The sequence below is a fragment of the Halichoerus grypus genome, chromosome 3 (assembly GCF_964656455.1).
Source record: "Halichoerus grypus chromosome 3, mHalGry1.hap1.1, whole genome shotgun sequence".
Lineage (NCBI taxonomy): Eukaryota > Metazoa > Chordata > Mammalia > Carnivora > Phocidae > Halichoerus > Halichoerus grypus.
The window spans coordinates 122,449,979-122,475,814 of record NC_135714.1 but is presented as its reverse complement, the minus strand read 5'-3'; the positions used below and the strand labels follow the sequence as shown (position 1 = coordinate 122,475,814).

Here is a 25,836-nt window from a genome sequence, read left to right as displayed (position 1 = left end):
TCTCAAATTTCTGCAGAATTAAAAAAAAAAAAAAGTTCTGTTGGGAGAATAAGGGAAATATCCTAAACAGCAACTTCTAAAATGTTTCCCCTCCAAGAAGCAAAAGTAAACATTTTACAGGCTCAAATCTCTATGCTCCTCTCAGAAGTTCCCACTGCTTATTTGGCAAATATCCAAATAGCCTAGCTTAGCTGGCAAGTGTTCAAATACAGTTATTCAAAATATGTTAATGAGGCTAACACGGTGCTTCCACCATGTAACCCCACCCTCCCTTCTCTGTGCGAAGTGAACCTGTGCAGGTTAAAACAGGCGTGCCAAACACTTGCTGTGTGAGGTTACTGACTGCTGGCTAAACCACTGCCAATTTAAAATATGCGTTTAGGGAGAACGGCTTGTTCAAATGTATGCGATCTTAAAAAATGGATATTGTGAGGTTCACTCCCACTGCCATATACCTCCACGGGTATGAAAATATAAACGTTAATGATTTACATTCTTTACGTATCACATTCAAAGTACCTTAAAGATTCCAAAGTACTTCACAAGTATTCTTTTTAAAATAATTTCCCAGTGAAATATTTTTCATCCTACAAATGAAGAAATGAAAGTAGTGGCTACACATTGTTTAGATAATAGTAACTGGAATCAAAAGCAGAACTCAGTTATTTTGTTAGCTAATACACCTATTCAGCAATCTCTTTAGCCGGATATCAAGTATTCCTTCTGTGTATACAAAGAAATCACAGAGCAACTAGTCAGTCATCTTTGGTTTATACATATTCTAAAAATCTCAAAATTTCTCCCACAAAAATCAGACTAGCTTAAAATTTTCATTCTTCTTTCCTCCTGCCTTCCAAAAAAGCATTTAACATGTTTCTTCATCCACAGAGACATTCCACACATAGTCTGAATTTTAAAACTTAGGCCACACAGCTTCATTTTCAGTAGAACAGAAAGTGCTGTTCCAAAATAATTTCAACATTGCCCAGTCCCTAAATTAGTCCCCAGTCACCAGACCTTACACAGGAAATCAGGATCTAGTATCTTAAGTTTAAAAATTAAAGGGAGGTTGGAAGGAAGGTATAAATGGGATTACATACTTACCCAGGGTGACTCATTCTCATATGCTCAAGATTAAACTGAACACTGACTCTAGATCATGAAAGAATTTTTCCTCAGGGGCAGAAAGGGGCATGGGATTTCCAAATGTACACTAAAGTAGGATCTTCTGTGTGGCTCAGGTGAGCAAATCCCACATAATTAACTTCCTACTACAGAGAAGGAGTAAACATAGGTGAGGTGTACAACCTTTCCAAATGGCGCTGGTATAAAGCCCCTTCAGATGTTTCCCATGCTATAAAGATTATAGGGAGAGGCAAGAAAGACTGGGGTGGCACAACACTGGGACTACAGTTAACATTACTGAACTGTGCACTTAAAAATGGGTTTTTTACAATTAAAAATAAAAATTAAAGAAAAAGAGGGACTGGGGTGAATTTACCATGTTGCCACTGCTCTGAGGGACAACTAAAATGCTCTTAGAGTGTTCAACTGTTCAAATGTGATAAATCACAACAACCTACTGAAAGCAGAGGGGAAGAGGGCAGATTGGGATGGCATCGGGCTGGGTTGGAGCCTGTGCTCACGTCTATGTCTGCCTGCCGAAACCAGCTGGCCTTGCATTCAGGGTATTTCCTAGGTCCAACTGCCTAGGGCCTCATTTTTTCTCATTAGGAATAGGAAGAGTAATAGAAATTTTTACCCCTTTCATTACTTTAAGAAAACCTGGTCTTTATCTTTCTTGAGTCATTTTCTTCTCCCTAAGGTTTTCAAAAAAAATCTCAAAGTTATGAACATTTATTCTGCTTTAGAAATATATGGTTTAGAAACACAAGAGATTCTAATTGAAAACATATATGAATGTTTTCAAGGCTAGAACCTTATTTGAAAGATTAAAAATAGTTCAATATCCATGTTCCAATTTCCCTTTATAAAAAATGGGTTTCTTAACATATACTATTTCTCCAACTTAGGAATAAAAACCAATTTCCTCAAAAATTAAGTATGCACAAAACCTATCCTAAAAGAATATCATTAATTGTTTAAGACTCATTAAAATTAGTAGGGACATATTAAACATTTAAATATGTCTGAGTATTAAAAACTATACCTTAAACATATAAATAACCAAAGCACCAACGTATTAAAATTTTAAGTCAATCTATGCACTTTTCCTATTCAAATATAAGTAAATATAAAATTGTTATAAGGCTAAACATGTATATTAACTTTAATGATAAATCATATATAGTTAATTAAGAAATATTTCCCTTTAGTAACTTATACAAAGGGCAATAAACCTGCTTTACCTAAGATTTTATAACTTATTTTCCAAGTTAAACCTAAACCAGAAAATTTTAAGTTAAAATACTCCCACTTAAGTTTATAAGCTATATGTTTCTTTATGCTGCACTCGTAGGACTACTTATGTTATGGTTCTCCCTAAGAGCATTCATCCTCGTATTCAGCAAATATAAATATTCACTGGAAACATCTATCGCCATGTTAAACAACATATGGATTGGAATAAATTATAGAAAAAAATAGTTAGAAATATTAGGAGACTAATAAGAAAAGAGGTTTACCAAGTATATGGTTTAAAAAGTACAGGAAAGCGAGAAAATAAGGTCACCTGGAATGAAGAGAGCAAATCAGGAGCCCTGACTTCAATTCTCTGCACAGAGTAGAAGTCACAGAAGTCTAGCCTTTCTTGGTTGCCAGAGTAAATGGTAGAAGTTGGTTCTGGGTCTCCACCACATCCAGCAACAGCCCTTCTCCTCACTTCAGGAGCCAAGTGATTTACTAACCAAACTTACTTGGACTCACAGTGCAGTGAGAGGGTGTGGTAGACACTTCATATAATAACAGTAATGATACTCGACACTTACAAAGCAGATGTGGAGATTCTCTAAGATCTTGTGAGCAGATGGGAAGAGTACATAAGAGGCTGAAGTATTTCTCCTCTAAATGAAGGCATTTAAATAAATGGAGAAGGGAGAGAGCATGAAGGATGGAAAAAGGAAGGGAGGGAGGACAGATGAGCAAGCCAGTGAATACGGTATCATAATGGTGAAACGTCTTACAAAACAGTCTGGGTTCCTAGCATGGAAAAATGAACACTTTGACATAGGGATGGCCAGAGCAGGGTAAAGAATGATTTAACAAGAGCTGATAGCCATCATTTTATAAGTAACCCTCCAAAATCTTTTTACTTTGGGTGGAGGCGGGGTCAAGGGCTTTCCGCATTGTCATTGAATGGAATCATGAAGTTCCCCGAAGGAACCAATATGCCAAAAAAGCAGACATAGCTTTCCAGAAATGGAATAAGTTCAGTAGGCAGTTGGAAATAAAGTGCTTTACTTTATTCCTTTGCTGAGATTAAATAACCACTCCCACCTAGTCCACTTCTTGACCAGTTTTCTAAATAGAGTCTGTCTTGTCTGTCTCTCTTGCTCTCTTTTTCTAAAATGGACTTTAAAATCAAAGTTTAGGTTTAAAAAGATTAGAATATATACATTAAACATAGAAACACAGAGACACAGACTGAAAAACAACAGAACTTCTTTAGTCGAGTACAACTGCTTTGGTGCTCTTTTATAAATCAACCACATCTCAACTAACCAACATTAGGGTGAACCAGACATGAATAATAAAGACAATAGAAAGGATACTTGAAATTAGAACTATTCTAGGAAATATGGACTGAATTTTAATAGTATGCTCTCAGATCCGATAACCGGAATACCCAGAACTTCTGGTGAAGAGCTAATCCTTCTTCGTATCTTTCCTCTTTGTCTTAAGTCATTCATAAACTCTTGATTCAGGAATGCACATTCTTTTTTAAATCAATAGTTACATAATACCTTCCTTGATTTAATAATGTCTTCCGAGCTCAGTTAGGTACTTTCTCATATTCTAACCTTTCTAAAAACTCCCTTTCACTTTTGTCTTCCTCTAAGTATGTCCTCTTTATGGGACAGTTTGATCTAAATCACTGCTAGAAAACAGTAAGCACGTAGCAACACAGCATATTTCCCTTATCTCAAAGTAGAGCGGCTAAAGTTCCTTTCTGAGTTTTGCCTTCCTATCCCACTCTTTATACACATTTACTTCTACTGGATTTTCTTTCTTCTCCCTTTTTCCGTCCATGCCAACTAAGGAGTTCTCCAAGTATAATTTCAAGGACCACCTACATCAGAATCAGCAGGGATTTGACGTAAAAAGTGTTTTGGACTTCAACCTAAATTTACTAAATAGCAGAAGGTGGGTAGGGCTCAAGAATCCTCACTTTAGAAGTTACCCAGGGGACTCTAATACATACGGAACAAGTCTGGGAACCACTGTCCCAAACCCTGGATTCTTCCCAAAAGACACAGGGACTCGACCAAATTATAAACAAGCACCATTAGAGCATCGGAAAAGAGAGCATGGTGGCAATTCTCTCTTCATCTTCCTTTTAAAAAGCAGAAGGAAGAGGCAAGAAAGCGTGGAGAGTGGAACATGAGCTAAATATGAGACATCAGCACAAATGGGGACTCGTCAGCCCTGCTCTGTGGCTACTGCCAATTACAGTAGCCAGACCTGCAAGAGGACTGATTACATGTAATTTATAAAAAGTAAACAAGCTGGGCGGCTTGTGAACAACGAATGGTGATATTCTAGCCAAGAGGTAATAAAAATCATGAATAAACGACTCGACATCCCCCTCCCCACCCAGACAACCATTGGTTGTACTCTGGCTAGGATTAGCAAGGGCAAAAATGAGTATTTGGGTAATGATTTAAATGACAACAGACCCTTTGAGAGAGATTTTGTCTATCAAATAAACCCTAGTGAAAGAGTTACACAGCACCAACCTCTCATGTTCATAAGCTCAGCCATTTCAATGACTGTTCTTCTCAGCCTTACTGAGGTAAAAATAAATAAATAAATAAATGTTTGGTTCCAGTACTACAACACAACCCTACAGCTGAAATACAGCTGACCCTTGAACAACACAGGGGCTAGGGGTGCCAGACACCCATGCAATTGAAAATCTTGCATATAACTTTTGACTCCCCCAAAATTTAACTACCAATAGCCTCCTGTTGATCAGAGAAGCCTTACCTATAAAATAGTCAATTAACACATACTTGGTATATGTATTATATACTGTATACTTACAACAATAGTACTTTTTTCTTAATTTTTTTGGTATTCTAGGCTACGTGGTTCATCTGTGAGTTTTTCTTTCTCTTTGCCTTTTTTTCTAGGGCAGGAGGGGCAAAGAGAGAGGGAGAGAGCAAGCTCCATGCCCAACACAGAGCCCGACTGAGCGCTCAATCTCACAACCCTGAGATCGTGACCTGAGCTGAAATCTAAAGTCAGACGCTTAAAGGACTGAGCCACCCAGACGCCCCCTCTCTGAGTTTTTCAAATTATTGCAAATCTCCAAAACATTTTCCAGTATATTTATTGAAAAAAGTCCACGTCTAAGTGGACCCATGTGGTTCAAATCTGTGTTGTTCAGGGGTCAAGTGTATAGCTTTTAAGGGACACACAGGGAAATAAGCTAAATAATATACATGTAGAAACTAAGCTTTATGAAGAATTCCTCTACATTAATTCCTCTACATTCCTCTACATTAATTCCTCTACATTCTCAACTTCGGCACTACTGATATTTTGGGCTAGATAATTCTTTGTTGTAGGGGCTGTACTGTGCAATGCAGGATGTTTAGCAGCATCCCTGCCTCCACTGACTAGCAGCCAAAGTGCCCCCGCTGTGACAACTAAGAATGTCTCCAGACATTCTCACATGTCCCCCACAAAATTAACTCCCCACTTCCACTAAAAACCACCGCTGAATACAGAAGCATCATGAAGAGAAGTTTGTATTAATAAAATAGTTCATATAAGGTATTTTTGACATCGTAAAAAAACTCACGATTTCTACTTTTAAATATATATATATATATATATATACACACAAAATATACACTTTTGAGTATATCACCCTATTTTCCATACATTTTTCCATTACCAGGGGCTAAAATGCAAAATCTTAATATTGTTTAATAAGCTATCCAAGCCATTACAAAATGGACACATAATAAAATAACTGAGTAGGCCCAAAGTATTTATGCCCACTTAACAAACCCAACATATCCATCGGGCACAGGAGGCACAATACTAGGATCCATGAGACTTTTAGGAGCCCATGAAAAGTGTTTTTATATTAATTTATTTTAAAGTCGGGATAAAAATGAATATAACAATAACAATACCAGCTTGGAACATATTCATCTTTATAGTGACGCAGTTGCAAAATACAATTTTTATTCTTTTTTTTTTTTTTAATAGAGGAAGGGGGGCCCATGAAGGCAAAAGTACCTGGGGTTCACAAGTCACCATATGGCCCCGCCATCTGAAGGGGCAGTAAGCAACTAAAACAAGCATGTATGATCAGGTGTGACAGGCACCATGCTATGGGAACAGAAGAGCATCAAAGGAGGATAAAACAGATGCCGGCAGCCCACTGTGTCTATGTGTGAGAGTGGTGGGAGTTCAGAGGAGGCTTCAGGGGCAGAGAACAAGCAGAAGTTAGCCTGGTTGTGAAGGCAGATGGGAGGACCAAAAATTCCGGGAGAAGAGAAGAGCAGGGCAAAGGCCAGACTGGCAGATCACAAGGCCAATGTGGGATGTGGAAGTTCAGTCCAGCTGAAGCAGAGTTTGAAGGCAGCAACAAATACTATGGGAGGCACACGCAGGCAGCCATCACAACAGGCCTTGCGAACTGAGAGAAGAGGTTTGGGCATTCCGAAGGCCAAAGGAACTGCTGCAGAGCAGCTTCAAACTGGGGAGCGGTATGCTCAGATTTGTGTTTCCGAAGGCCTTTCTGGCTGCCTTAATGAAGACAGTGTGGGGGGGTGGGGGGTGGAAGAATGGAAGGAAAGAGGCCACTGGCTACTGCAGCAATCCAGAAGAAAGGCAAAGCACCTCAGGTAGCAGAGGCTGATTAACTCAAGAGATATTTATGTGTTGTTGTTTTTTTTAAGAGAGATTGAGAGAGGTCACGCACGCGCATGCAGGGGGGATGGGGAGGTGGGGAGGAGGGGCAGAAGAAGAGGAAGAAAGAATCTTAAGCAGGCTTCATGCCCAGCGGGGAGCTCCACATGGGGGGCTCGATCTCATGACCCTGAGATCATGACCTGAACTGAAACCAAGAGTTGGACGCTTAACCAACTAAGCCACTCAGGGGCCCCTCAAAGAGATATGTGGGAGGTAAAACTGATAGGACTTGTCACTGGGTATGGAGAATGAAGGAGGGACAACACAAAACACCTCTGGACAAGGGATGGTGGAGCAACTGACTGAGGGAACAGCGAGAGGACCAGGTATAGGGAGAGGACGATAAGGTCTGCTGTGGATATGCTGAAGCTGGGTTGCTGTGGGGGATCTAAGTAGTTATGGATCTAAGCAGTTAGATCCACAGATGTGGAGTGAGAAACAGACTGAGATAATGCCCTTGAATCATCATCGTATAATTCAAGGCCATTTAAGATCCAGAGACGGGCTTTAAAGGTCAGGAAAAGCGCAAGGTTATAACAATTATGTGTAAGTGTGTAAGAGTTTTGCAGAAACTGAGAGCCCAGACCTTTTATCAAATTTTCAAAGGGGTTCATCAACTCACATACGATGAAGTGGCAACCAACAGCATGAGATGGGAGAAGAGGCCATGCAGGGCCGGCAACAGAATGCTGAAGAACTCCCACACATAAGGAGACCAGAGCCCAGTATCAGGAAAGCATGGGAAAGAAGATTTTGAAAAGAGGGACTGGTCATCTCTCCATCAATGTAGTTAGGAGTTCCATGAAAAGTAAGAACTAAAAAGTTCAAATCTCGTTCTGCTAGATCTGGCAACCAGGAGGTCACTGGGGACCTCAAAGGGAACTGTTTAGGTAAAGGTAATGGAAAAGGACACAGGCTCCATTCCATTATGAAACGAGCGGCAGGTGGAAGCAGCCAAGTGTACAAAACCCACTCAAGAGTCTGGCTGGGGGCACCTGGCTGGCTCAGTCAGTAGAGCATGCAACTCTTGATCTCAAGGTTGTGAGTTCAAGCCCCACATTGGGTATGGAGACTACTTAAAAAAAAAAAAAGTCTGTCTAGGAAAGGAGGAATAGAAAGAGTCTCACTCCAGCTCCAGCTTTGAAAACGGAATCCACCGTTTAAGATCTTGGCGAGAAATCTCTAACCACCTTCATTAAGCCTTCTCAGAGTCCCTGAATTCACCTCCTTCTGCGAAATTCTTCTAGAGTCCTATCTCGAGCATCACTGATCATAATAAAATTTGCAGTACTAAGTGCATCCTATGTAGCATATAAACTCCTAAAAGGTGGAGACAGAACCCTCTTGGTCCTCTTCTTCTGAATTCTACATAGTCCCTTGTTCATAGCAGGCATTTCCTCAGTGACTGGAAGGATCTGACCCAAGGGGTGAGAGATCTGGCTCTGCCAGAACAGCCGGTTAACATGTATGACCTGGGACAAATCAATTAGTCTCCCAGAGGCTAATCTTCACTCCCTGTAAAACGAGGAGGTTGGATTCTTGACTAGGGAAGAAGGAGATTTGTGTAATTGGGAAAGATATGCAATATAGCTCGTTTTGGTAATGCAAATCATAGAAAGAAAAACTGGATAAAAAGTCAAAAGACAGCCAAACAACACATGAAAGAGAAATGGGTTAGAAAGGTTGAAAAACACTGACCTAGATGATTTATAATTTTAGGTTTAAAATTCTATAATTATCTGGTCATGTTGTTCAAGAGATCGTGCAAAGTATCACACCGTACCTTTAGACACACAGAACAAATACCATCTTTGTCCTCTGGAAACTAATATCCTATTACAAACACTAAAGAATGATAACTAAAGCCATAATTTTCTTTGTAAACAGATCATGTGTATGTAACTTCTACTGTGTATACTGTGGGTCATTATGAAAATCATCAAAAATATATATCAAATATAAAAATATATTAGGCTTGCTTTTCCTTTTTTGATTACTTAAGTGAAGAAAAAGAAAAAAAGGAATACTGTTCAAAAGCACCAGTTTAATTTTGCACCCTGTTCTTCGGAGATAAATGACCTATATACCCAGTGAAGATTACTCAGAAGGCTTTGGTTTTATGTAACAGCATCACTAGGATCCAATTACCTTCCCAAATACTTTGCATTCTTACTAGGTCAGTATTTCCTTTTACCTTTTCTCAACACTTCAAACATTCAAACCTGAAACTGTCAAGGAGAACTTGTAAAATTTAATACTCCTACACAACTTTGGGGTCAATTATAACTTTGCCAGAGGGAAGGGGGTTCACATAATACCTCCTTAACTGAATGAGGTGATCATTCCTCTTCAAGGTCTACCTAACGCCACTGGAATTCAAAACACTGGAGGGAGCATTCTACCAAGTGTTTCTCTTTCAAGAGTGGAAGATTAAAACTTCTCTCCCGCTAATCAACTGGTCATCCCTCCAACCAGAAGCACTTTCATCTTGGCTGCTATGACTCTGGCCAAGGCACTAATGGGAATATGTGATGGACTGGAATTGAGAAAGCACACCAGGTACTTAATTCTTTAATCAGGTAGTCATCTCAGGGAGGAGTTCTGCTACTCGGAAAGTGGCCTGACCACATTTCCCAATACAGCAGTAACTAAAAACTGCATTTCAGGAGAGGAAAACAATCTACATGCTGGTGGAAAATTATTATTCCTAGTCTTGATTACCACATTACAGAGACAGAAATAACTCCCCCCTTTCAGAGAAAAGATGAAAGAATGTGTCTGTAAAGATTCTAACACAAATACTCTGTGATACTGGTGGCTAGGCTTATATTACAGAGAAAGAAATGAAAACAAAGAGAAAAGAGCAAGAGGGTAGATAGAGATCCACAGGACAAAGAGTGCTTTTACCTTTCTCCCACTTAAAAAGTTTGCAAATAAAATGTTATAGCAACTGGCTAACTGATGTATTAAAAACAAAAAATAAAGGGGCGCATGGCTGGCTCAGTTGGTAGAGTATGTGATTCTTGATCTCTGCCTTATGAGTTTGAGCCTCACACTGGGTTTGCAGATTACCAAAAAAAATAAAAAATAAACAAACTAAAAACAAAACAAAAGTAAAAACAACAACAATAGATTGAGTTCTCAACCTTCTCCTGAGAGCTAATATCCTATGTCCTCATTTCACAAAAGCAAACCTTGACTAAAATTATATTTACCTGCTCACTTCATGTATAATAACTAAATATCTGTGTAGGCAAATGACAAATACTCAACTCAACCAAGCAACAGGAAAGTAATGTGCAAAGCTGCGGTGTCAACTGACATTTTCCCCCCTCTTCACACTATAGATGTCCTCCTCTCCCTTTTCTCTTGAAATGTAAAATGGAATTTTGATGTTTTCTTTTTCTACATGTAGTGTTCTTAAAGAACATATAAAACTGTTTTCAAAAAAAAAATTAAACTACACCAGTCAAAGAAAAATAAAAAAGGGAAAAGAAAAACAATGAACAGGATAGTTAAAGCGAAAGTTTAATATTTTTCTTCCTTTTAAAAAAAATGACCTAAGATTTTTACATTGAAAAGAAATATTTGGACTCTCCGTATATTGTTTTTAATTCATGGAACAATGTAGCCATTTGTTTTTTTCCTTTTAGAACACAGGGAATTATTTAGGCCAAGTATGAATTCAAAGTAAAAAGCTGAGAGAAAAAAGAAATACCACCATAAGAAAACTCATGGTGAATTTGGCATTCTTTCCAGTATGTTAAAATAAAACTCAGTTTAGAAATATGATAAAAATTTCTGAAACACACATAAAGGAAAGAACAATTAAATGGTAGAAAAAATTTAAGATAACTCACATTTCCCCTTCTAGAAGCTCTATTTCTTGCAACTTACATCTTCACGTGCAGTTTGCATATAGCAACTCTGCTAAAAACAACCACATGGAAAATTTTTGTTCCAGATAATACTGCAGGACGGGGCTTGGCAGCTACAAGTTGTAATCAGAACGCTTCAAGAGCTAATGTAACAGAGATAACAACCAAACATGCATTTTGGTGCAGAGCGTTAACTATTTTTCACAAAGCAGGCTGCAAGAGAGTCAAAAGCTGTTAGGTCCTACTTCATATGCATTCAGCAAGGAGAATTATTCTCTTCAGTTAGGGAGAGTTTTGAGCCTATGAATAAAAGAACTGCTGAAAATATAAAAGATTCTCTTTTCCAGTTAAGGCATTCTTGTATTATTTAAGGGGCTTACACATATAAGCCGGGGACAGTCAAAGTGACTAAAGGGACTTTTCCCAGTACTTCCACAGGCCTCAACTGCCACCTACTATTCAGTTAAGACTCCCCAGCCATCTACTTGGCAACTGGAAGAGGCTACTTATTTAATGGATGTGGAAATCCACTGTACAAAGAACCACTTTTCCCCAGGAGTAATCTAAAGAAGAAAAGAATGCTAATTTTATTTGTGCTTATAGCCAAAGAGGGGAGAATAAAGAGACCTGTGACTTGATAAGTTTCCTGTACTCAAATCCATAGACTGGGATAAAAGGAGTCACAGAAATGTTGCGACTTCAAGCCAAAGTTCAAATGGCAAATTCAGATAAAGCTCTAACTTGGTGGAAATCAGCCACCATGTTAATTTGAGGAATGTGAAATGAGAGAAACCCCTCCATCAACAGTCAGAGGGGGTTTAATGAGACCCAATGGCGTTATTCTCTTTCCTCCAGCCCTAGCTGGCCTCACACAGCTGGGCTAAGATGGCTTCCAAAGTCCAAAATAAGACACTAGCCCAAGGCAGTGCTGGCCCTCCTGCTGGAACTCAGGAGCAAAGGAATCAAAGGCTCTTTTATTCTCCCTCCTACCAGAACATGCTCCCTCTCTGTTGTAAACTAAATGCTTGCCAGAATGAATTATTTAGCTCAAAACAGACATAAAGAAATTCTTAAATAACACATGTCCCTTGGAATTTTAATAAGTTCAGGTGACCAAACGAGTTGTTTTGTTTTTTTCTTGCCTGACACATAATATTCACTTGTGGTCAGGATCCCATCAGGAGCATTAGGTCATGGCAGACACAGAAACTTCTCAAACTAGACTTTACAGCTGACAGCCATACTCCATGCTTGAAACTGAGGTGTTCTGAGGCTGTTCTCTTCACTAGGATGTCTAAACTCAACACACAGTCTTTGTTCTTCCTCTAAAACCAGGCTTCCCTTAGGATTTGCTTTTTCTGCCAGCAGGACCTCAGTTCTTCCAAGAACAAAGCCTGAAAAGTCGTTTGTGAATCCTTCCCTGGCAGCCCCCTTCCATTCCCCTCTCAGTCTGAACTCTTAAGCAATTATTGTCTGAATCATTCATCTGGCAAGTAATCATATACGGCCTTATAACATATGTCTTGTAAAACGATTTAAATGTCAGTGCATTTACAGCTTGTCTTCACAGATAGATTAGAAACTCCTTGAGGGCAGGGAGTGGGCCTTTCCCTCCATTGTATTCCATACATGACACATTACAAAAGCTCCAGAAATACCAGTTGATTTATTCAGTCAACAGTTGCACTTCTATTCTGAGCCAGGCACAGCTCTGGGTGCTGGGGACACCATGACACCGTGACACCCTGGAGCAGCAACTCCACAACCCTGTACTCAGTGCACCTGTGTTCTGTTAAGGCAAACGCTGGAGGGTCCCCAAAGAACCTCTGCTTAAGCAGTTCCTCATATATTCACTAAACTATTTAAGATGAGCAAGAAATTAAAATTTATTTCCCAAAAAAGAGGCCTACTGAGAAGCTCCCCCCTCTGCCTCCCACTTCCAAGGAAATATCTAAGGAATGTTAAGCCACAAGAGAGTTTAGAATCTAGATCTGCATGCCCCTCCCCCATTTTACAGATCAGGAAACGGAGGGTCAGAATGGTCAAAGTATCACCTGGACAATGGTAAAGTCAAGTCCAATCCTGGGTCCTGACACTCAGTCCAGGGTCCCTTCCACAGTAGTACAATTTACTCCAAATCCTTCAAAAATAAAAGTAGTCGTCTACCTGCTGTGATGTCCCTTCTCCTGTGTTAGTTTCTGTGAGAAAATTAGGAGTGATGGCACTCAATGTTTTGAATCTACCACCTCTTAAAATTCCTCAATCTGCAAATTATCAAGACATTATCTACATATTTTTTATGTTGACTACAAAATATGTAATTCTATTGGGGCACCTGGCTGGCTCAGTTGGAAGAGCATGCGACTCCTGATCTCAGGGTCATGAGCTGGAGCCCCAAGCTGGGTGCAAAGATTACTGAAAATAAACTTAAGAAAAAAAAAAAAAAAAACATATATATATATATGAAATTTAGTCATAAAAAGTGCATTGTCGTTTTATTTTCCTAATTTTTAAAGACTTAATAATCTCACAACACACTGAAATAACCAATTCAGCTGTCAACCAGATTATCCAAGTATAACTCTTGTCATATTATTGTATTTTGTTCAAAGATGATCTTTTTAGAAAATTCAAAACCAAATTTTCAAAACATCAGAATTCTAAAACTACCTTCCAAACTGATACAACTTCCCAATGATAATTTTAAATCCCAAAAGACAACAATCAGATTTAGGAATTCAGCAAGTTTTACATGGAGAGTTTTGTACTCATCATTAAGTCCAGGCACAATGAAAGAATTAACTATCATTACCTATCACGAAAGCTTAATGGAACTGGTAGTTGATGATCTTTGGTAACAGAAACAGTGTTCCTACCACATGAGAAAAGGTAAAAAGAAAACATTAAAAATTTGAACGGACGTTTACTATCCTGAAGTTTTCAAGAAAAAAACTCCTTCGACAGAATAATTATGCTCCTTCAGTCACTGTAAGCAAAAGCTTCAGAGTCCCTTGACTGCTACTGGTAATTGCGCAAAAAAAAATAAAATAAAATAAAAAAGTACAGGAAGAGCTTACAGACATCACAGTCCCATTTGCTGTAGTGACCCTACTGAGCAGCGACCTAATGCTTAGCACAGATCCTGGGCTGTCCTCGAACAAGGGCATGCTAATTCTGGCTGCCTGTGCCCCTCTCCTCCATGGAAGAGGTCAGGTGCCCACCCAGAGGAAGAGGCTATTTCTGTTTCTAGGCCCATTTCCAAAACCAGGGGCATGTTCTGGAAGTCCGGACAAGAACCATCCTATTAACTGACAGCTGAAGAGTGGAGCCCAAGCTGGGTGCAGATTACACACCCGTGAACTGGCCGAGGTCTTGCTCCCAGGCTGGCTGGCAGCTCACAGGCCACCTTGGTCTGGCCTCAGAAGCAGGTTCTCCTGCTGAGACTGCACACCTGCCCAATGCTGACAGCTGGGCCATGCAGGAGCCCAAACTTGGTGTCCAGACTTGAGGCAGGCCATAGGGAAGCTCCTCCTGCAGAGATACGGCGATAGCCAGCTGGCTTGAATCAATCCTTTGTTTTCAGACTTACATTTTATCTTGGCTGAAATTTCAAGTCCTGATGAAAATCCTACCATTATTCCAAATGGCTGACTTCTCTTTAAATAACTCTTTAAAAATCTGAGCACCACTGTTAAGTGCATACTACCAAGAGTTTACTTGTTTTCTGTAACCCTAGTGACGGTGATCTGTATGTTTCCACTCAGGTCCTTAAAGTAAAAAAGCAGCTGTTTAATAAACAACACAGGACAAAAAACAAAACACAGCACTAGCAAAACTGAAAGAAAGCATGGTGGACATTGTCACCTCCACTTTAAGTAGACTTCAAAAAATTCAGAGGATGAAATAGAAGAGGTTCTTACCCTTTTGCAAATAGATATAGAAAAAAGCAAAAAGAGATGAAAAGGCTAGGAAATCTACACACTTCTCCAGGCTTTCTCTCTTTTTTTGATGTTCCTTTCAGTCTCTCTAGGAAATTTAAGAAAAGCTTTCAGACCAGAGGAACACACTAGTGTGCAAAGAAAACAATGCTGTGTGAGCTGACTATGAAACAGTAAACATAAAATGGAGTTGTAAATGGAATGCACGGGAGCCATAACAAAAGATGACTTTAAAGATAAAAACTAAAACAAATTTTTTGTCATGTAAAAGCCCTTAAGTATCATCTTAATCGACATTTGGACTACCCTATAAATACTGTAAACAGCGAGACAACTGTCAAAATCCCATGGGCCAAATGCTCCCAAAAGAATCAGTGTTCAAACTCCTGATGTCTCATTTAACAATTACAGTACCACTCATCCAAGATAAATTTTTACAGCAAATCCATTCATTAAAAACTATTATCAAGCAACATTTTGTCTACTGGATGGCCAACAATGTTTCCTTTTACCCTTTATTTTCATATAAAGATTTTACATGAAAAGAAAACAAAAATCGGAAATGCATGAATATATGTATGTCTTTGAGGGTCAAAGCTGCTTTAGCAAAAACAATCTGAACTGGATACCAAAGCCTAAAGATCAATAATCTGGAAATGTCAAAAACTTCTGGGCAACCAACTTGACAGCTAAACTGTAAGGCCTCATTTTAACTTACAACACTCTAGTCATCCTCTGGGACCCCTTAAATTCTGGTAGCCACCTGCACAGTCTTCCTGGGCCATATCCGTGTATAAAGAAAACACTAGTGCTCAGCCAGGCAAGAAAACCCCACCTCCCCCAAGCTGTTAGGCATATTCTTCCCCCTGTTGAAAACAATTTAGGGAGCCCGCTCCCTCTCTAAAGTATCCCCATGGTTTCAGACGACATTGAGCTTGTTCCTCAAAACATCTATTAAAAAAAATAAATAACAGTCAGCTTGGGCACACAATCTGAAACCACTTTATGTTGTTGGCTGACTTTTTCACATATTCTTGTCTCATTTCTCGAAAGACTCAGAAAGCTGCTTGAAGGGTCTTATGTTTCTTTAGCACTACACAGCTTATCCCCAACTCGCTTCTTCCTTGCATTCTCAACTAATATTCATAGACTCCTAGAAAGTTATAAACTGAAAGGAACTTTAAAGATGACTTAGTCTGAGCTCCACTTGAAATGAACTAGATGAGTCATTAACCTTTGATAGCCCAGTTAGGCAGATCTAGGTTCAAATCCTGTCTGTGGCACATTCTGGTTACAGAAACTCTTTTCTCATCTGTAAAACAGATAATATGTACCTCATAAAACTGTTGTAATGATCAAATGAAATAATACATATATTTTTATTTGGGACTTTTCATTTTCTTTGTCCTTGCTAAGACAATCTTTTTGGCTGATTTTCTTCCTAAATTATATTACATTAAATTGCAAGCTCACTAGGCAGGGCTTATTTCCTACTGTATTTTCTAATCTTATGGTGCCTAGTCCAGTGGTAGGCATCTTTTGAGAGAGCCATAAACCAACCATGTGACAGAATGCATTAAGTCTCTATAATCACTACCTATTTAGGCAAATGTACTGTCCTTTAGTTTCCTCCTTAGGTCTCTGTGCTTCCTAAACTGTGCCTCTCAAAACAAACACACCTATCTCCCTACTCCCTCTTCTCACACACATACAACCTTCTTTTTAAAACTAAAGAACTAAATGAACCACGGCATCCCACAACTGTTGGAATAAAGTTAGCATCTTCACCAGAACATTCAGGAAACTCTGATTAAGTCAAGAGACGGGATCTGGAAGGGTTCACATTTCTGGAGAAGTTTCTTAGGATGCGTGGCATCAAGTTTTTAAACGATAATTACTTATCTATAACAAATGCTCGGCAGAAAGTGAACCAGAAACTCACTGGTGAGTCGGTGAAGTTAAATATTGCACTTCACTATCCAAGCAGTGACTAATAAGATTAATTTGGGTTCTAATACTGGGTGTAGATATCCTTTAACAAGAAGCAAGTTCCATTGGAAGTGCCGGCCCCTTACAGTAAATTTATATTTAAGGAGGCATACATTTTGCTTCTGAAAACACATTTTAGTAGAAAAACACTGGCTCCATACGCCAGGACAAACGTGTCATTTCTTTCCTTTGCAGAGGGCAGCGACAAAAGAACCAATGGGTGAGAAGGGATAAGATTCTAGATCCCTGAAGAGGACACAGATGTCCACCAAAGTAAGGTTGGTTCTTTCAAGGAATATTTTTCTTAACAGCTAAAATGGTTTAACACATAATCAGCATCTTGTATCAATTACACCAATGCCATTTAAGTAACCCTGGTGGCCTGGGAAAGGACCGCAACACACAGAAATCCTACTGGCCTCAGCTGTCCCCCCTCCTGCGAGGCTTGACAGCGCGTCCAAGGCGCCCAGACACCAGCCGCCAGGCTCCCCCCAGCGCCCTCCTCTCGCAGCGAACTGCCAAGGCTCTCGGGCCAAACTCCACCGTCCCTTGATTCAAAACCGCGAAAATGCGAACCCTGCTAAGCAAACGGCAGGGCGCGTAGCAACTTTTCTTTCTCTTTTGCACGGATTTGAGATGCTGGTTTCTAATATCAACTTCTCAGGTCCACAGTCCACAGTTTCCCCGCACCTCGGGGAAGGGGGGGGCGGGGAAAGACGAGAGAGCACGGACCATAGAGAGGGCTGCTGAGTTCTAAAACCTCAGCGGTTTTTCGGTTGCGAGAAATTCAGTATACAGCACCCCCATGATGATTAAATGCAAACATAAAGAAAGAAAAATGCTCCTCCCCTCACCTCTGCTACAAGGAGTAATAAAAACATGCAGCAGGCATTAGGTGGAAATCCCGGGCCCTTCCACGGGCCGATGAGGCCCGCAAAGCAGGCCGTCTGGAAACTGGAGGAAGAAAGTTAGCCGGCAAAGTGGAGGGAGGCCAGGGCGTGAGCTTACAGCCTCGGTCCCGAGCCTGCCGCGGAAGGGGCCGAGGAGAAAGAGATGGAGGACTAAGTTGAAGAACCAGCCCCGCGCGCGGTCAGGACAGCGGTGCGGGCGGGGAGGCCCAAGGAGAGGCGACCGAAGCTCTACTTACATAACGCTTCAACTTCTTCTCCGGGGGGGACTTGCGGAGCCATCCCGAGCAGACCACTTCGCCGCCGCTCATGGTGCGCGCCTCTCCGGCTCCCGGCCGGACAGCGGAGGGGCGGGCGGGCGCGCTCCCGACACAGCCGACGCCTGCCGGCAGCGCAGCCACCAGAACCTGGCTCTCCCGAGGCGCAGCCGGGACAGACGGGACGCGCGGGCTCCACTGCGCACTGGGTGTGCGCGTCCGGCCGTCTCCCGCACGGGTCCGCGGACGTGAACAGAAGCGGGCAGCGTCGCCAAGGCCGACACCTCGGGGCAGGGGCAGCTGCCGGGCCGAGGGCGCCCGGGCCTTTCAGTGCGCCCGCCTAGCCGCCAGGCGCGCCGTCCCGCCGGCTGCCTCAGCAGCGCTCGGGCTCAGCGAAAACTCTGCCCCTGCACGGAGCCGAGCCTCGGTCCCCTGCGCTCCGCCCCCTTGGAACAGGACCTCCCCAGGCGCTTTCCGAAACAGACACTACGTTGCACGCGCGCGCACACACTCTCTGTCTCTCTCTCTCTCTCTCGCACACACACACACACTCACACAATGCACCCGCGCGCGGCGCCCACCCCGGCTCGCCCCTTGGTTTCGGGGCGCCGGGCGCGATCCTCTCCTTCCCCTTCCTCGGGAGAGGGTGGGTCACTTCCCCGCGGCGCCCGGGAAACGGCGGGGGGCGGACAGAGGGAAAAGGGGAACCGCGAGGGTCTCGTGCGGGCGCAGGGCAGGTCCTGGGCCACGCAGGGAGCCGCTGGGGTGGCGGCGAAACGCGGAGCGTCGCTGGGCGGCGGGTGCTGGGCAGGGCGCAAGTCCCGCCGGAGGGTGGGTCCGCTCTCGCAGCCGCCGGAGAGGGCGGGGAGCGGCGGAGGAACGAGGCACACGGCTGCTCGGCTCCGGGGACCGACCCCACTGTCCCGTCCCCTCACGTTCCTCCCGCGCCGCCTCCCCCACCGCGGGGCGCGCGGCAGGTTGAGAGCGGCCGGGCCTCCCGGTTCCCTCTTCCCTTCCTCCTCCCCTTCCCACGTTCGGGCCGGCTCCGATTTCTGCCCAGACTTTCTCTGAAACTCCGCCGGAGCGCTTCCAGCCAAAACAACAAGGGCCGGGGGCGGAGGGAGCGGACGGAGGGAGGGAGCGAGAGAGGGAGGGAGGGGGAGTCCGAGAGGCACCCTGGGATCTGTAGTTCCGGAAGCTGGAACGGGGTCCTCAGCCGCCCTGCGGCAGCGGCGGCCGGAGCCCCCAGCCGGCACCTAGCAGGGGAAGGCCGGGCGAGGCTAGGGCCGCCGGGGCTCGGGCCCGTGGAGGAGCGAGGAATGTTCGAGTGTCAGTTTGTGGTTTGCCATGTTGGCTCTGTTTGTAGTGCACACAAGATCAGGAGTTTGGGGGGTTTTCTGTACTTGACAGCCTGCAATCAAAACAGCCCGGAGGGAGACCGCGACCCCGCGGATCCAGGCCGGGGAGACTCAAGGGCCGGGACCGGGAGGGGGAGAGGGGAGCGCGCCGTGGCGACTGGCCTGGTGGGGAGGACGGGGGGGGGGGACCCACCCGCGCTGGCTTGGGGGGGACCCACCCGCGCTGGCTTGGGCTGGTCCCCGGAGCAGGCCTGCCAAAGTGGTGGGAGCGCTTAGTGTGGCCAAAGCATTTGACTGAGTCTTTGTGTGGGACATTTTAAAGTCTCACACTCCCTCCGTTTGTGGCCAGTTTCTTCCACTTGACGTTGTTTAAAATCTACCCTTGGAATGTTTGTCTAGAACAGGGAGACTCACTGGATGTCCTAGTTCTATTTGCCTACTTGTGTGTGTTTTACAGTTATGACACCTGGTTTCTAGCTTACCATTGTCCTGTAATAGAAATATCTTTTCCAATTTATTTATGAAAAACAAAGCCCCAAAACAATTTTCAGAAGGTAATGTAAATAATCAGATAAAACTGCTAAAAATATTAGGAGATAAGTTAACATGGGCATTTGCCTATTAACACGACTTTCATATTCGGGAGTTCCTCTCAGTTTGAAAATGTACAATTGCAGTAGGGAATTAGGTGCTGGGGTGGTGACAAAGATCCCTGCACTCAGGAAGGTGACATTCCTGTGGTGGCATAGGATCGTAAACAAAGGGTCAACCGAAGTACAGATTGTGATAAATGTTGGGCCCTGAGGGAAACAAATATAGTAAAGTGAAAGAATAACTGGGGTGGACTCAGATGGGGTGAGAGGTAAGTCTTCCTTAAAGAGGCATTTAGATGGAGATTTGTAAGATGTTGTGAAGAGAGGAGAATCCCAAGACTTGTTTTATGAAAAGATAAAAGGGATAACCTTGACCGGGGCAGAGGGAAAGAACAAGCGAGGGGACTTGTTTTTCTTAAATTTTAAGGCTTTTTAAAACAGCAGTGATTGTCATTTTTACAGCAGCTAATAAACCAGAGCAATTCTTTTTAAGCGTGTGAATGCAGATTTTGTCACAAGTCCAAAGGAAAATAAATCATTGAATTTGTTTTCCACTTCTCCCATAGGAAGTGTATATATACACTGAGTATTTATAATTAACATTCATAAGATTAGTTCACTGTTGGCTTTAGAAAATTTATCACTATCTCCGCTCCTGTTATAAAGTCTTTTTAATGGAAAATTGTAATATATCTTGTACTATTTAGCTTTTGGAAGTTCCAGTAATCTTTTCTTTATTTCAAATAAGGGATTCAGTTATCTCATTTCTATGAGACAGAAGAATACTTGAAGAAATCTTTGAGTATTTTCCCTATCTTCAACTGTGTTGTTTTAGATTTGTATTTCAAGAGATCAAATAAGGGTTGAGGAGAGGTTGAAGATAGATACATCTTCATGTGTGTATTTTAGAAAGGAAATTTGCATTATTTTAACATGCCGTTTTTAGATTATCTGTTAAATCACATTTTATATCTTTATACATTAAAATGTATGCTGGAAAAAGCTATCACACATAAGAATCTTAAATTTCATTCATACAACAAATACTTACAGAATATCCTAGTATGTGCAAGTCCCTGAGGACCTGGGATAGGATAGGGAGGAAAGCCAGACCTATTCTTACACTCCTCTATCCTGGAGAAACACATTTTACAGATAATTAGCCCCGTAACTTCTACAATATAGTCATATGTGGTATGAAATGGTGTGAAAGAAAAATAGAGAGTTTTATCTGGGCATATAACAGGAAGATCTATCCCTGGGAGGAGAATGGATAGGTTGGGATAGACTTCCCTGAGGAAAAGACTTTAAACGGAGATCCTCAGGTTGAGTGGAGTTAGCCTGGCAAAGCAGCAGAGAGTATTCCAGACAGAGGAACTACTAGGTGTACAAGTCCTCAGTGTAGAAGGAGCTCCCAAGGACCTGAATGAAGGCAGCAGTGAGGCAAGTGAGAGGGACATTGGACTGGGTGAGGTTACAGGCAAGGGACAGGTTGCACAGATGCTTGCAGATTAGAGTTGAAACTTTTTCTTAGAGCAAATGATCATATCATTTCCTGTGATTCAAATCACCTCGAACAATCACTGCTATGGACTTTATCATTCACCTCCAGCATCCTCCTTTAACCACATGTCCTCTAACTTGATCTTTTAATATCTTCCTATGTAATCTTCTTAACAGCTTTTCTAGCCCATTAACACTTTGCCTTCTCATGATCCATCAGACCTCTCCTTTCTCTGCTTCCCCCTTGTCCAGTTTAAATTCCGTGGTCCATATTTTTAATGACATGGTTCCAACTCACAAAACCCAATTCTGGACGAGCCCAACTCTACTTTCTTCTGCACCCAAGCAACCAAGTGCTGTTGGAGGGAATCACCCAACAGGATAAGTGGCATCACCATAAATTCATGTTCAAAGACCTCGAATAGATCCTCAACTTTCTAAGGAGGACAGGTCTTAGTTTTCTGGGCCCTAAATCTTATACAGTTTGGAGAGTCCTTTTAAAGGAAAAGAATATACAATTACAAATATAAAATTAGGATGAATCTGTGTTTAGAATGAAGACATAAATGACAAACATATTTACTGGAGCCATGGAGATACAGGCGCCTTTCTTTTGAGGTCTCTACGATGATTTACCAGAATCCTTACACAAATATGCTTCCTGAGTGCATCCTGGCTTCCCCTCCCAACTAGGACTCTCCATCTCTCCCAGCAGCTCCCTACTCTCAGGGGAGACCTGCGCTGAAGTTTCATTAGCTTTATGGATGTCCCTGCTACCCGGCGGTCCCACTTCCTTTGTCTGGACAATGCACTAGCCTACCCTCTGCAATAACTTGTCTTTAAAAAAAAATAGCTTTATTGAGCTATAATTCATGTACCATAAAATTCACATCTTTCAAGTGCACAATTCAGTGATTTTTAGTATACTTACAAAACTCTTCAACCTCACTACTATCTAATTTCAGAATATTTCATTGCCCCCCAAAGAAGCCCCATTAGCAAAGAAATTCCCATTAGCAGTCACTCCCCATTCTCCCCTTCCCCCTACCCCTAACAACCACTTAATCTTTCTATTTGCCTCTTTTGGACATTTATATAAATGGAATTATACATTAAGTGGCCTTTTGTGACTGGTTTCTTTCAATTAGCATAATGTTTTCCAGGTTTATCCATGTTGTAGCGTATATCAGTACTTCATTCCTATTGTTAAATAATATTCCATTGTATAGATATGCCACATTTTTCTTATCCATTTATCAATTGATGGGCATTTGGATTGTTTCTACTCTTTGGCTATTATAAATAATGCTTGCAATAACTCTTAAACCTTCTCAGACTTCTCAAATTTCCAACTCCCCACCATCCCCATCAACTGAAGATCTTTTTTACAGCATCACCAGAATGCCAAAGTGCTCAGATGTAAACTCCTTTAACCTATAGCCGTCAGATAGGCAAACCTACATACTGTCTTCATTCCTCCTACTCTCCCTTCTTCCTATGGCAAATAGAAAACATCGCTTTCTTCCTACGAGAGGCCAATCCATCCACTTATGCTTTGGATTTCATTCCAGTGCACCTTCTCAAGAACCTCACCCTATAAATGATCTCTTCTTTCTTTATCTAAATACTCTCAATGTAGTCCTTTCTATTGCCATTTGTGTATGTATGTATTCCAATAAAACTTTATTTACAAAAGCAAATGGTGAGCCAGATTTGGCAAAAGGGCCATAGTTCATCAAATTTTGCTTTATGCCATCATGATCTGATTGGGTGCACATTAACACACACACACACACACACACACACACACACACACACTACACTTCTTAAAATGGAGTGAACCATTACTACAATACCTTTTAAAATAGCTATTGTGAGGGGAACCTTATATGAAATTGCTGATAACATGCAATTGCAGATTATTTAATTCTTCCCTAATGTTAGCACTATTCTTCTGAATAAACTACCATATAATTAAAATGAAAATTGGCTGCATTGTAGTTGACAAAAGGATTAGAGGCAATAGATTACAGTTCTCTTCAGTTTTAATTGAAAACTGAGTTAAATTATCCATCATGTTTTAAACATACATCTCTTCTTTTAAAACAAAATGATGTGAAAAACCCTCTACATCTTATATTTCTTTTTAGGTACCAGCTCTTCTCTTTTCTCTCACAGCCAGACCTCTCTTAAGTATTGCTATAGTTTCTATCTCTAGTTCATCTTCCATCATTTTTCAGCCTGCTTTCATTCTGGTGACCATTCCAGTTTCTCTCTTGTACTTTCCAAGGTCACCAATGACCCCCACATCACTAAATCAGACCAGAATTTTCAGTCTTCATATTTCTTGATCACTCCTTCCTAAAAACTCAGTACCCCTGTTCTCTGAGACCCCACAGCTTTGAACCTTCCTGTCTCCTTGCTCCATCTCAGATCTCTTTGCAGGCTCTTCTACTCGCCCTTGGCATTCTAAAGTCCAGCTACCTCTCTTCTCATTCTGTGCTTTCTCCTGTGTGGTGGCATCTGTGACTTTATCTCCACACAGACACTTCACTAATTTCTATCCTAGCTGAGTTCTCTCTTCCGAAAGACCATCCTGTAAATCTAACTGCCTTCTTTATATGCCACTTGGCTCCACAACATCAACAAAATCAAAATCCTGATCTCCCAGTTCTCACCCAATCTAGTCCCCTTCTGATTCCTTCCTTTTCTCTGGGAGTCATTCTTTACATCTTCTCTCATCTTCCATCACCAGCCCATGACCAAATGTAGAGGAGCTTGCCTATGGAATCATTTCCTATCTCGCCCATGTCTGTACTACCACTCTTTTTTTTTTTTTAATTAGTTAATTTATTTTTTTGTACTACCACTCTTTCTGAAGCTACTTCATCTCTCACTTGGATTTTTGGTTATATTCTTCATGTATCTACATTTTATTACCCCTGATCAGTAGATTCTCCACTTTTCAGCCAGAGTAATCATTATAAAACACAAATATGATCACTTCAATGGCTGCCCATTGATCCTAGGATAAAACCCTAAATCCTTAATATGGCCTACAGATGTGCATGGCCTCTCCCCTCCACAGGTATCCAGCCTCATCTTGTACCATTCTCCTATCTCCTGTGCTAAGTCACTCAGCCTTCTTCCAATTCTGCAAACACACGCTTCTCCCTTCCTACTACAAGGCCTATGTTCTTGCTGTTCCTGTGCCTGGCATGCTGCCATCCCCCTTCTGTGACTTTCATTTAGTTTTATTGGGACTGGTTAATTCTTGCCCACCCTTCAGATCTCAGGTCACCCATTTCTCCCACAGGGAAACTTTTCCTCATACTTTGGTTGAGTTACATTCCCTATTCTACCCTCTTACCATGCTATTTATTATCCTCGCTTTCAGAATATGTATCATAGTTGTCATTTTACATCTGTTTCTGAGGTTATTTTATTGGTATTTACTTCTCTCACTAGACAATGGACTCTATGGAGGGAAAGGACCATGTCTATTTTGTTTATTCAGTTTCCTTCCACCTAGCAGGGTCCCTGGCATATCATAGGCACAGAACACATACTTGTTGAATGAGTTAATGACTGGATGAAGTAAAGGGCTTTGATCAGGAGGCTGAGTGACCCAGGTGTTTGCTTACTGCTGCCATGGTAACAAGAAATGGTGTTGGCATCAAGGTGCAGTGCTATGGTCTGAATTTTTATGTGCCGTAAAATTCATATATAAAAATCCTAGCACTCAAGGTGATGGTATTAGGAGGTAGGGCTTTGGGGAGGTGATTAGGTCATAAGAGCAGAGCCCTCATGATTGGGATTAGTAACTTTATTAAAAAGCCAGAAAAAGCTCCCTTACCCCCTTCCACCATGTGAGGACACAGCCAGAAGGCAACATCTATGAACCAGAAATAGGGCCCTTGCTAGACACTGAATCTGCTGGTACTTAAAATGTTGGACTCCCAGCCTCCAGAACTGTGAGAAATAAATTTTTGAATTTCTGTTATTTATAAGCACCCAGTTTAAGGTATTTTTGTTATAGCAGTCCAAATGGACTAAGACAGGTAGAAATTGTCTCCTGAATAACCAGACTCCAAAAAGTGACAAACCATACTTGGTATCATTACCTAAAGGTGGGATTTTTTTCCTTTTTTTTTTTTTTAAAGATTTATTTATTTATTTGACAGAGAGAGACACAGCAAGATAGGGAACAGAAGCAGGGGGAGTGGGAGAGGGAGAAGCAGGCTTCCCGCCGAGCAAGGAGCCCAATGTGGAGCTCGATCCCAGGACCCTGGGATCATAACC

General features: G+C 41.8%; 1 protein-coding gene across 2 annotated transcripts in view; it reads right to left on the bottom strand.

The window, feature by feature from the left end:
* GAB1 (GRB2 associated binding protein 1) overlaps positions 1-19,140 on the bottom strand; it is a 123,650-nt gene extending 104,510 nt beyond the window's left edge. The window contains exon 1 of one of the 2 annotated variants that reach the window (XM_036068986.2): positions 18,063-19,140. In XM_036068986.2, the coding sequence (XP_035924879.1) occupies positions 18,063-18,134 (72 nt within the window). In that variant the 5' untranslated portion in view covers positions 18,135-19,140. The remainder of the gene's footprint in view (positions 1-18,062) is intronic. The other variant, XM_036068988.2, reaches the window with a different exon arrangement.
* Positions 19,141-25,836: the final 6,696 nt, after the last annotated feature.